The 14,023-nt window shown below is 41.1% G+C and overlaps 1 protein-coding gene across 1 annotated transcript in view; it reads right to left on the bottom strand.

Annotated features, from left to right (window-relative positions):
* LOC109053548 (cGMP-specific 3',5'-cyclic phosphodiesterase-like) overlaps positions 1-14,023 on the bottom strand; it is a 33,634-nt gene that overhangs the window by 10,490 nt on the left and 9,121 nt on the right. The window contains exons 10-12 of the mRNA XM_042760970.1: positions 5,090-5,265; positions 4,115-4,174; positions 1,986-2,132 (exon numbers count right to left, since the gene is read on the bottom strand). Of these exons, the coding sequence (XP_042616904.1) occupies positions 1,986-2,132; positions 4,115-4,174; positions 5,090-5,265 (383 nt within the window). The remainder of the gene's footprint in view (positions 1-1,985; positions 2,133-4,114; positions 4,175-5,089; positions 5,266-14,023) is intronic.

Below are 14,023 nucleotides of genomic sequence, written 5' to 3'. Positions count from 1 at the left end.
GCTATGTTCTGTTGGCATGTGATATGTATATTATCAGAGCAGCCTGTGATTGATCAGGGCTCTGTACTGTGGTGGCCTCTAGAACAGGGTTTTTAACCTTTTCGGACACACTAAAAGGGTTTAGGACTGCCCCCGGTGGTATAGTGTGCATATTTATAATGAAACAAATATATAACCTGATAATAAATATACTACCTGATTCAGTGTGATGGCTGAGCCTGTTTCTGATAGCAACATGCCAATCCGTGGTTGGATTCCCAACACAGCTAACCATAAATCATCTTACACTGTCAATAAGCATGACTGACACTCGAGCCGACTCTGCTCTAACTGTCGACTGATTAGCAATGGGACTAATCAGATTGCCCCCTATCGGATGGTTTAAGATTTGCTAGCTTGTATTCATAAATAGGCTACTAGAGGGTATGCCTCTGAATTAACAGATGCTTGCACCCCCCTTGACAGGTGCCGGCGCCTCCCTGGTGCCCCCACAGGTTGAAAACCCCTGCTCTAGTAGACCTGGTTTCATTCACTCAGTCAGAGTTAAGTCACACCTAGAAAACCAATAAAAAAGGGAGACTTCATGTCCTGCCAGGAAGATACGTCTCCTAACAATGAAGGCCATAAAAGGAGCTTGTTGCAGCGGGTCAAACACAGAGTGAAGCCTGATGTTTTGCTTTAACAGTCAGCTGAACCTGATCTGGCAATTACAGTTCAAACTGCAGGAGAAAGAGGACTGCTCTTCATTTTCTTCTTTGTGAGGGTTTATTGAATGGCTTCCGCCGAGTTATTTGCAACATTTATTTATAATTGAGCAAACAGATTGCTTTTGCTCAACTTCTGGCTGCAAAATTACAAAACTCTTCAGCTATGTTATCATCAATGAAAGATAAACAAAATATGAACAAAATATGTTTAAATGCTACTCCACCCAAAATTAAAGGTATTATCCCTTTAAGTATAGAAGAAAACTCAGGTTTTGTGGGTACTTGCCAGAGCACAGTGGCTATGTTATGTGATTGCTAAGGTTCTCTGATTGGATTTTAGCACTGTTATGTGGTTGCTGAGGTGTCATGGCATAATCAGTGGTTTGCAGTGATTTTAGAACCGCTAAGGGCATTGTTAGGCATGATGTGGAACAAAGTTAAGTGTTCTAAGTGTGCAGAGTTAGATGTTATAAACATAGTTATTACATATGTTTAAAAAAACATATGTATAAATATATATAATTTTTTTTTGAAGTTGGAAATAGATTACTAGAGCAGATTTTTAAAAGAAAATTGTGTTTTCTATCTTTATACTTAAAAATTAAATGTTTAAATCAACGTGTTAGTTTCTTTGTAATTATTTGTGAAATTTACTAGCACTGTCAGAGTGAAAATTGTTTAAAAGTAAATCTGGCAAGGTTCTATAAAATAAACACAATGAAACAGTAATAATAATGTAATGAGTTCACGGGTGTTTTTTTTTTTTTTTTTCTGAAGAAATGCACCATGACATAATGCTTTTGTCAGCTGCCAAGATGTTCTGAAGTTGTTAAGGTGTTCAGAGGGGATATTTAGTCCATGACACAGTTGTTAGAGTGTTATGGGTGCTTTCTAGGTTGTTTCTACTTGACACATGTCACATGAGCTCATTCCCAATACCCAAGTCTCTTTGACATTTGGGTCTCTATATATGGCTGTTGATTTTCAGTGTAAGTCTATTCATCTGTTTTTCATTCATTTTATCATCCAGTGAAAATAGTAAGCCTGATCTTTTAGAAAAGAATTAGCACACCTCACCACATTAAAACATGATTTGACATATTATTCAAGACAAACTTATGGGAAGAGTTAAGAGTTTTAGTTTAGTAATGAGGCTTATGGGTTTGTACAAACACCTAACCCCAGGAATAAGAAATAATACATAGCACAACTACTAACAAATAAAATAAATGACAAATGGTAAATGAACTAACTTAACAACAGAGTCTAAGCAGGTACCTTGTACTTCATCTGAAAATTCTGTACAAGCTTGAGGTCCACAAACATGCGGATGGTTGCTTGGGTCGTCTCAGCATCTGTCAGGTCAAAATCACTGAAGCTGAAGTCCAGCAGTCTGAGAGATTGAGCAGAGGGAATCATAGCCGCCTGTGAAGTTAGGACAGGCAGATATGACATTTTAAAACTCAAAAACATTATTTTCACAAACAAACAGTTGCTCACATACAGAGCTGTGCTAATATGTAAACACAGACACACACACACACACACACACACACACACACACACACACACACACACACACATATCTGTAAAATCACACTAATTCACACACATCTGTAAAATCACACTAATTCACTCACTCAACAGACAACCAAACTGAAAGGAAAGAGATCACTGTCTGTCAGGCATAAATAATCAATGAGTTGCGATCAGCATATTGCAGTGTGCAGGGTGAGCATTTAGCTGTGCTGCACTTGATTTGTCTTCTTGTGCTGAAAACAACAGGTTCATAGCATAATGCAGAGCCCATAAACAATGTCTCTCTTCCTCTATCCTGTTGTTTTTATGTGCTTAAGTAGGGAAACAGAAACCACAATCACCTGCAGCGATAACATAATTTTCATATAGCTTTGTCTGTTCACGATTAACTACAGTTATTACTAAATTATAAAATAGATACATATTAGTGGTTAATATTCTTTTCCATCATACTCAAAATTAAGCATATGTTTAGGTGTTTTTACATGCATATTGAATTATGCAAACGGTGGTAAATCTGCATGCTGACCTTAGCATCATAAAAGTAATTGGAGTTAATAACAAACAAATGACTCTCAATTGAAGCAGAAATTCTGCCTCTGTCCATGTCTTAATTGCCTGATTACTCTCACAGGCCTAATCAGAGCAGGATTTCCATATTGACAGCTGAGAGTGCTGTATCCAAGCAACCTGTGCTCTCTGGAAAATTCCCTGAGGGTGGCTGAAGATAGGAAATTCCTGTTTTCTTTACAAACGCTACGTAGAAGACTCAATTGAAGCAATTTTAGCATGTAAACGAGGTTTTCGTAAAACAACACAAAGCATTTTAAAAGTGATATGATACAAGACAAATGTTGAATAATAAAACCATTGAGTTTGGGAATTGATAGGCATGACCACTGCAAACTACTTTGAAACGGCAGCTTGTCGAGCTACAATGATACACATATGTTACTCTTTTGAAATATAGCTTCTAAACTACTAGCTAGCTAACTAAATTATAGGGCTAATATCTTAAATGAATTAAACTTGCCAACATATGAAATAAATGTTCAGGCAGGAAAGCACACTGATTTTCAGGCTTGCCTGGCAGTAAAGCTGTTTCCCAATTTGTGTTACTGAAAATGTAATTCATTTAGCAGGTTTGCTAATTTTAAGCTAACTACTTCCCAGCAATTTGCACGTTGAAGTACATGTAACACCTTTAGCCACATTACATTCACAAAATAAAGGATCTCAAGGTCTCAAAGTGCTTATTGGTTTTATAAACCTATATTATAATTTTTTTTTTTTACAAAGCTTCATTAAGTGCCAACTGCTACAAGACACATTCCTTTATAAGTTAATAATAACAATTTTTCTATGGGTGCTGCACAGTATTATACACAGTATAGCAAAGTGAACAGGTATTTCCTATCATATCTGTTGCAGATGGCCTGTTACTATCTTTTTACATTAGTAAAACTTTTACAACACGATTAAGATTTTAAGGACAAAAATATTCATTAAAACACTGTTTTACTAATCAAATTCAATAAGTGCCATCCTTCCCCCAGTAAGAATATACTGTATAATCCATAAAGAGAATGTTGATATACAACAATTTGCTATCGGTATTGCACAGTGAAATGGTGAACAGGTGTTTCACGTCATATCTGTGACTATATTATAGAATGCCGGTATGTTTATATCAGCTATATAACAATGGCTTTAAACATGGCTCATCCAATCCGATTTCATATTTGAAATATTTTATTCATAAATTGATATTTAAGGAAAAAGTAATCCTTACAACATCATGGTTTGAATAACACATTCAAAATGATGGGGGACATTTCGATATGATATGATGAGAAATTGTAATTTACCACAGTTACCTGGAGTGCCCGCGTCTCTTCCTCTACAGCCGAGGCATGATAAGACAGGACCTGCGTAATATGCAAACACAGCCACATTATGTTAATGGGATTGCGAAGTTTATGTTTTGAATGGCATAATATGTTAACTTATAGAAAGTATACTACAAAGACATTGCACATGTTAAGTATGCTTTTGGGACTACAATTTGCCAGAACATCCTATATACAACCAGAACATGATTTGATTTGATTTGACTGAACTGACATTTACATAAAAAGAGGACAAAAAAATTCTAAATAAACCTTTTTCTGAGACAATAACTGGAAGCAGAATAAAACATACACAACTGAGATCAGGTGACAATAGTGCATACTACAGTATTTAAGTAGCTGTGTACTACTTTATTTTTAATTCTGAAAACAGCTTCCTGCATCTTTTTTTCTTTCTTTCTTTTTTTTTTTAATAGTGCTGGGCGATGGATGATGTGAAGTGAGGATTATGACAAATGAGAACGCCTGATGTGGAGTGCAGCCATTGAGGAGACATGAGACAGCATGCCACCAGGGCTTCTGACTGTGACAGCTCCAGAATGGTAGGATGAAAGAAAATAGAGGAGTGGGGGGATATCAGCCATGAGCCTATGTGTAGCAGCAGATAAAAGGTGGTAAAAAATCCTACATCTTTTAAAATATGAGTTTAAAATATTATAAAAACTAAAAATCAAATTGTCTTTCTCAGTCAAAAAAGAGCATTTATTAACAATAAGCTGGAAAACTGCATTATTTTCAGAGATCCAGCGATCTCAATCTTGAGATAGTCACAATCTTGAATAGCATATATTAACACCACCCACAAAGGGGTTTTATAAAATGATAAAACATATATTTGACTGAAGGAATTTGCTAATGTTAGCTGCCATAATTTATTTTATTATAGCATTTTATTATTATTATTATTTATTAAATGTATGAAATCACACTCACCTCAAGTGTGACCTCTTGCTTGGCCATTGCTCTTTCCACTGCTTCGTACATCTGTGTGTTCTGGATCCCCAGCCCACAAAAGATAGCAAAGGCCTCTAGAAACTGCTCATCGTTCCTATTAAAGGCTTTTACTTCCCCTGAAGCTTCATCTATCTTATTGACCAACTGGCAGACACCTGCATTCAGAGGCCAAAAAAAAAAAAAAAAAATATTATATATATATATATATATATATATATATATATATATATATATATATATATGTGTGTGTGCAAATATGTGTCAGTATTTGAAAATATCAATTCTCCATTTACTTTTATTACATGGAAAAAATTGTCCAGGTGCTTCTTTATAAATTTACCTTTTGAATTCAAGAAAGAAAGCAATACATTCATATGAGTTTGGGATAAATGAGGGTGAATAAGTATCAACTTGGTCTATCAGATGAGTCTCAACTTAATTAACCTCTATTGTATTTGTAGAGAATGATAAAAAAGAGATAAATTAATCAATTAAAAAACAGAAAGCCTTGGAACCTGAATGGCTCATGGAGCATACAATAGAAGATATAAACCCTTCAAACTCTAAAGAAAATGACCGCCTAAATTATTCTAATAAATTCAGACTTTCATTATAGGGTTTTGACCAGCACCACAACGAGGATCATTGTTTAGCAACTTCATGATGTCAGTTAAAAATACATGAGAAATGATAAAATAGTAGAATTACTTTTTGAGTTGAAATTCACTATTTTCACATATATGCTATTTAAACTATATTTTATGCATTCTGAATGAAATGTGTCTTGGGTGCTTTATTCAACAATTTATCTCTTTGCATCACTGTAGTGCCATTTTGGAGTTTACGTTCAGCGGATATTCTCCAAAATGGCGCTGTAAAAAAGGCTATGGGTTTTTATTATTCTAACCTCTATCTTAAATCTCTCCTTCTACATGTTGAGACACATACATACACAGACCACTTCACCTGAGCCAATCAGCGTCCAGAAACCTTGATCACATGACCCCCCGCCCTGACAGAGATTGAAGTTCAGTGCAGTGGGATACGGGGGTCGGACGCTTAAGTTTCTGCAACATCATTGTTTTTGGACTGTTTAAAGATCGCCTTTTGGACAAAGTGTTGTGGGTGAATGCAAAAGTAAGTTTGAATCACTAATTATATAGTCGATGAGAGACTTATTCACCTTTGTATAAAAGTTATTACGTCCATGAGGTGACGATATCTATATGTGTATGCGTGCATTTATAATCAGCGTGTAACATTGTGAACATTGTAACCCTGTTGTTTATATGCTTATATACATATCTAGTGAGTGCTAGAGTAACATTTGTTGTTATTAGTACGAGTTAAGTTCCCGTTTGAAACGGTTCGCTGCATTTCTTTATATCTAACGGGTTTACTGTTATAAACATAACTTTCTTAGCGCATGCGCTCTCGTAGCTCATACAGAGTGGCGCTTCACAAGCGGCACGGCTCTAATAAGGTGTCAAGTTACAGCTGTGCACTGCTTATAAGATGCGAATTACAGCCTGCCTTGTATTCTACATGTCTTTGGCAAATAATGTTCATGTTTAATTACTAAGCTTTATCTATTGTGCTGTTATAGACAGTTTGTTATAATATTTTTTACTATTATCATGTATATTATGTATATTCATGTTTATGTCCCTGTTTCATTTTGTAGAAAAACCACAGCCACGACCAAACAGTCTGTTGAGTGGTGACAATAAATGGGTTAGTTTTATAAAAAACAAGTGCATCTTCGTTTCGTCTCTAATCGGACAGTCTTTGGTGGGTCAGTACCCGGAGCCGGTAAATAGTTCTATATGGTGAAGAGCTATAAAAGCAAACAATTTTTACATGGTCCTTCGAGCCGGATCCTGGACTTGCCAGAGAGATAGAAGATGTCACAACATTCAGAGGATGAGCCAATTGTGCGCGTCAGGAGGCAGACAGTCCTTCCCGCACGTTATGATGAGTATGATCTCACTGGATTCACCCTCCCTAAGCCTGTTACACAACCCATGTCACCACTCATCCATTCAACCAGACTGGCTGGAGGCGACGAAGCAGAGGAAGGCGCAACTGGCTTTACTCCATTGTTACCAGGTTATGAAGTAGACAGTCCGCTACAGTGGTCTGGCGACGAGCATGAATCTGCATCAGACATCATAAGGAGAGAGAATAAGGATCTCCACATAGCCCTGCAAATAATACAGCAGGAAAGAAACACATTCCAGAACGCAAATGACCAATACGTAAAGGAGCTTTCTCAGCTCAAGCAACAGATGAAGCAGCTACAAATTCAGATGGATCAACAATGTCCAGGAAATCAGCCACCTTCACCTGTTGCCCCCTCCAAGGCAGCATAGCTCCAGTCGTCCTATACCTGCACCACGTGTCCAGCCACAGGCACGTTCTGTGGAAATGAGTAGCAAACCTGTACCAGCTCAACGCCACAGACTACAAATGGAGCATCAGACTGAGAACAAATTTCGAAGCCCAAATCCAGTATCCACCCCCCTTACCAAACTGAGCTCCTCCTACCATTATATGCCACAAACGGGTCAGAGATCTGACGTGCACTATTCCCATAGACAGGACCCTTCCAATTCGCCATATAGGGACTCTCAAGACACTGACAGGCATCCACAAATACTATGCCGGTCACTTACTCCATCACCTCCGCCTGAGCAAGAATTGATGTATCGAGGTCCAACTCCTACGATCCCTGACTTCATACACCCCAACCCAAGAGAGTTCTCAAGGCTGAAAATTGCTTTGGAGAATGTCCTCCCAGCTAATGCGACGGAAAGGTTCAAATTTCAGATACTGACGGACCATCTGAAGTTAGAGGAGGCTTTGCTAATCGCTGACTCATACTGCCATTCTCAACATCCTTACACAAGGACAATGGCTGCTTTAGACCAACAGTATGGCCAGCCACATCAACTGGCTCTCCAGCGCATTGCAGAGTTAATGGATGGCCCAAGTATAGCTAGTGGAGATCAGAAGGCTTTTCGTCTTTTTGCTCTTAAAGTCCGTTCACTGGTGGGCATGCTGGAACAATTAGGCAGGAAGGGCACTTTCGAGTTACAGTGTGGTTCTCATGTGTCTCGGCTGCTTGGGAAGCTTCCCCACGACCCGAGATCAGGGTTTCGGAGGTTTGCGCATCCACATCGTGTACCCATCCCTACTCTTCTGGATCTTGCAGAATGGCTGGAGTTTGAAATTGAAGTTCAAGAGGACACTACAAGGTTTGTAAGCAATCAGCGCAAAGGGCCCTCGACACGAACAAAAGAGACTTTCAGAGACCCTAAGCCAGCCACTAAAAGCACCACAATTTTTCTGGGTACTGAGAAGGCGATTCCTGAGTCTACACCATTTACTCCACCATCTAGGAGTTCTCTGAGACCCTACTGCCCCTACTGTGACAACAGTAAGCACTCCCTCAATAACTGCAGCAACTTCAAACAGCTTACTAAGGATCAAAAACGAGGCTGGGTCAAAGACAACAATAGATGCTGGCGTTGTGGCAGAACTCATAAGTCTGCAGAATGTAACCTGAAGATGCGCTGCAGACAGTGCAGCAGTCGACACCTTATGGCTCTGCATGACATCAGTGCTGGGAAGCCAGAAAATCCAAGGCTTGTTCAGGATGAAACTGTTGATACCAACAGCTGTCTATTCAATACCATGAATGAGATTCTCCTGATTCATAAACCGCCTACCAGCAGGAAGGTTCTACTTAAAATCAGCAAAGTGATTCTCAGAAATGGCAAGAGAAGGTTAAATGCATACGCAATCCAGGATGATGGATCAGAGAGAACTATCCTCCTCCATAGTGCAGCTCAGCAGTTGGGGCTCAGAGGTCAGCCTGAAGATCTCCCACTCAGAACAATCAGGCAGGAGCTACAAGTTCTCAGAGGAGCAGCAGTCTCATTTGTGATCTCACCAATTGCTCAGCCGACTAAAAGGTATCACATCAAAGGTGCTTTCACTGCTCAACAGCTAAGCTTAGCAGAACATTCACACCCAGTGAACACTCTGAGGGAGAGATATCAGCACCTTAAAGGACTTCCACTGCATGACTTTGAAGCGGTCTGTCCTGTATTGCTCATTGGGTCGGATTATCCCCATCTAATCACTCCTGTGGAACCAGTTAGGCTAGGGCCTCCAGGGGGACCAGCTGCCATAAAGACACGTCTTGGCTGGACATTACAGGGTCCAATCCAACACTTACGGAAGGACATTACTGAACAACACTGTCTCTTCACTTCAGTCTCGTTCCCGGAAGCTGATCTCTACAGGCAAGTAGAGAAATTATGGCAGATGGACTTACTACCCTGGCGTAACGAAAAGATGTGCATCAGATCCAAGCAGGACCAAGAGGCGGTGGAACTTCTGGAAAGGAAGACAATAAGAGTTGAAGTGGAGGGTGTCAAACGATATGCAACCCCTCTCCTGCGTGTCAAGAACATGACTGAACTAAAAGCACCTAAAGAAGCCGTCTTATCGCAGCTGAGGGCCACTGAAAGGAGACTGGCCAGAAATCCACAGCAAGCAGCCGCTTATACAACAGAGATTGCAAAACTGGTACAAGCAGGATATGTTAACAATTTACCTCAAGATGCTGTGACAGACACATCTGGCTCCTGGTACATCCCACATCACATGGTGCAACACAATGGGAAAAACAGGATAGTTTTCAACTGCTCGTTCCAGTATCATGGACAAAACCTGAATGAGCTTCTACTCCCAGGGCCAGTACTGGGGCCATCCCTACTTGCTGTGTTACTCCGATTCAGGGAACATTCGGTGGCAGTCAGCAGCGACATCCAGGGGATGTTTCACCAAGTTAGACTGCTCCCAGAAGACAAACCACTCTTGCGCTTTCTCTGGAGAGATCTTAACACACAGGAACTACCCAGTGTGTACGAATGGCAGGTCCTCCCTTTCGGCACCACCTGTAGCCCCTGCTGCGCTGTCTTTGCACTCCAAAAACATGCCCTTGATCATAGCCAGCCCGGAGATGATGTCCGTAATTCTGTGCTGAAATCCTTTTATGTAGACAACTGCTTACAAAGCTTCACTTCAGCAGAAGAGGCAAAATGCTTTGTGGACAGAATCAGGAACCTGCTGGCAGATGGAGGCTTTGAGTTGAGGCAGTGGTCCAGCAATGCCCCTTCAACGATAAGTCACCTGCCCCACAATCCATATCAGACAGTGCAGAAACTCTGGATTTCGCAAGGCCGAACGGACATCCATGAATCGACATTGGGGCTCCTCTGGAACCATCGGTCTGACACAATCTCCTACAAATACCGTGTTAAGGACAGTTGTGAGACCACCATGCGCAACATATATAGAGTGCTGGCCAGCCAGTACGACCCGTTAGGTTACCTCATCCCGTATACCACTCGCGCCAAGATCATTGTACAACACCTGTGGGATAAAAAACGGGACTGGGATGATCCACACTTGCCTGCAGATCTGTTACAAACTTGGACTAAGTGGGAGGAGGAGCTACCAGCCCTACAAAATATCGTTCTTCCTCGGTGTTACTGTAGCCCCATCAAAGACACAGCAACGAGCGTAAGAGACATTCATGTTTTCTGTGATGCCTCCGAGCGTGCGTATGGCTCCGTAGCATATCTTCGAACAGAGGACCAACATGGGCAAACGGAGGTGGCTTTCCTAACAGCCAGATCCCGTGTAGCACCAAGAAAACAACAATCTATTCCCCGACTCGAATTATGCGCTGCACTGACTGGAGCTCAACTTGCCAAAGTACTCCAAACCGAGTTGAATCTACCCATACGCCAAACAATCTTGTGGACAGACTCAACCACTGTCCTAACATGGTTACAATCCGACTCATGCCGGTTCAAAGTATTTGTGGGGACTCGAGTCGCAGAGATCCAGGATCTCACAGAGAAAAATAGCTGGCGATATGTACCCTCCACAAGCAATCCAGCTGATGACATCACTCGGGGAAGGAGTCTTTGTGAGCTCGGCTCGGAAAGTCACTGGTACCGAGGACCACTCTTTCTGAAAGATTCACCCAATCTTTGGCCTGAATGCCCCAGTTCGAAGGAACTAGACAATAATGAACTTCGTAAGGTTGGTACCTGCTCTCTAGTATGCTTCACATATTCTGATTTCAGTCAGTTCAAGACTCTCGAGGAGCTAATCGAGTTCACAGCTCTTCAAGGGTCTACCGATAGTAATCTCACAGCTAGTGACTACAGAAAAGCTGAGATTAGTGTTTTGCAGCAAGCACAGAAGGAATGTTTCCCATCAGACTTAGAGCAACTGAGGAATGGTAAACCACTTGCGTGCAATAGCCGACTAAGAGCACTCGCCCCTGAACTCGATGGAAAATCCCAATTAATCAGAGTCGGCGGACGTTTACGACATAGTCCCTACCTGGAGCCCGACAACATGCACCCCATTGTACTGGATCCAAGGCACCCCATCACGAAACTTATCATCTAAAGTTGCGATTCTAAACTTTGTCATTCAGGTCCTGAGAGAGTGTTCGCTGAACTCCGCCGTAAATACTGGGTTCTGCGAGGAAGAGAGGCCATCAAGCGTTTGCAACGAGAGTGTGTGCAGTGTCAGAAATGGAGAAAAAAACCAGAGGTACCTAAGATGGCAGACCTTCCCCCAGCCAGACTGCGTCTTTTTAAGCCCGCCTTTTACTCCACTGGCGTGGACTGCTTCGGTCCTTATACTATCAGAACGGGTCGGCGCAGTGAGAAGAAATGGGGAATAATATTCAAATGCCTCACCACCAGAGCAGTATACATCGACATCCTCCACAGTCTGGAAACTGACTCCTTCCTTATGGCCCTCAGGCGGTTCATGGCTAGACGAGGAAAACCCCATGAACTTTTGTCAGACCAAGGCACGGACTTCAGAGGAGGTGAGAGAGAGCTAAGGGAAGCTTTTACAGCTCTTGGCCCAGATCTGCAGAGACAATTGGCCAAACAGCAAATCGAATTCCAATTCAATCCGCCTAATTCACCACACTTTGGAGGCTGTTGGGAGCGAGAAATTCGCTCTTTGAAAAACGCACTGATGGTCACTCTAGGAACTCAATCAGTAACCTTCGAGGTCCTTCACACCGTGCTGGTAGAAATTGAGGGAATTTTGAACTCCAAACCACTGGGATATACATCAAGTAATGCTTCCGATCCTGACCCTATTACCCCAAATTGTCTCCTAATGGGGCGGCCGGATGCATCACTCCCCCTGACAGTATACCCGCAGTCGGAACTGATCAGTCGGCGTCGATGGCGCCACAGCCAAATCCTTGCGGACCAATTTTGGAGACATTATATCAAATTCTACCTCCCTGGTCTTCAAGGTCGTCAAAAATGGCACAAGAATACTCCAGACATCCAGGTTGGCACTATGGTGCTGATTATTGACCCGCAGCTACCCAGAGCTCTCTGGCCTGTGGGGAAGGTGTCGGAAGTATACCCTGGAGCTGACACCAGAGTGAGGACAGCCAAAGTTCAGGTGGGAGAAAAGGCTTACACTAGACCAGTCGCACGCCTTATACAATTACCTGCCATTCCTGATTAAAGTAATTGTAAATTCAACCAATAAAATAAGCCTTTTTGTATAAGTACATATTTCCTTATGGAAATCTGGGGGCGGCTGTAAAAAAGGCTATGGGTTTTTATTATTCTAACCTCTATCTTAAATCTCTCCTTCTACATGTTGAGACACATACATACACAGACCACTTCACCTGAGCCAATCAGCGTCCAGAAACCTTGACCACATGACCCCCCGCCCTGACAGAGATTGAAGTTCAGTGCAGTGGGATACGGGGTCGGACGCTTAAGTTTCTGCAACATCATTGTTTTTGGACTGTTTAAAGATCGCCTTTTGGACAAAGTGTTGTGCGTGAATGCAAAAGTAAGTTTGAATCACTAATTATATAGTCGATGAGAGACTTATTCACCTTTGTATAAAAGTTATTACGTCCATGAGGTGACGATATCTATATGTGTATGCGTGCATTTATAATCAGCGTGTAACATTGTGAACATTGTAACCCTGTTGTTTATATGCTTATATACATATCTAGTGAGTGCTAGAGTAACATTTGTTGTTATTAGTACGAGTTAAGTTCCCGTTTGAAACGGGTTCGCTGCATTTCTTATATCTAACGGGTTTACTGTTAAAACATAACTTTCTTAGCGCATGCGCTCTCGTAGCTCATACAGAGTGGCGCTTCACAAGCGGCACGGCTCTAATAAGGTGTCAAGTAACAGCTGTGCACTGCTTATAAGATGCGAATTACAGCCTGCCTTGTATTCTACATGTCTTTGGCAAATAATGTTCATGTTTAATTACTAAGCTTTATCTATTGTGCTGTTATAGACAGTTTGTTATAATATTTTTTACTATTATCATGTATATTATGTATATTCATGTTTATGTCACTGTTTCATTTTGTAGAAAAACCACAGCCACGACCAAACAGTCTGTTGAGTGGTGACAATAAATGGGTTAGTTTTATAAAAAACAAGTGCATCTTCGTTTCGTCTCTAATCGGACAGTCTTTGGTGGGTCAGTACCCGGAGCCGGTAAATAGTTCTATATGGTGAAGAGCTATAAAAGCAAACAATTTTTACAGGCGCTACGGTGATGCGGAGAGACACAGAGGAGATAAATTGTTGAATAAAGTCGTTATTTTTGTTTTCTTCACATGCAAAAAGTATTCTCGTCACTTTATAACGTTACGGTTGAACCACTGATGGCAGATGGACTATTCTGATGATGTCTTTCATACTTTTCTGGACCTTGACAGTGCAATTTACTTGGAAGTCAATGGGACAGTCACAAGCCTCTCGGTTTTCATCCAAAATATCTTAAAATGTGTTCTGAAGAGGA

This window comes from Cyprinus carpio, chromosome A7 (assembly GCF_018340385.1).
Source record: "Cyprinus carpio isolate SPL01 chromosome A7, ASM1834038v1, whole genome shotgun sequence".
NCBI lineage: Eukaryota > Metazoa > Chordata > Actinopteri > Cypriniformes > Cyprinidae > Cyprinus > Cyprinus carpio.
Note: the sequence above shows the minus strand (reverse complement) of the source record. Positions and strands in the feature narration are given on the sequence as shown.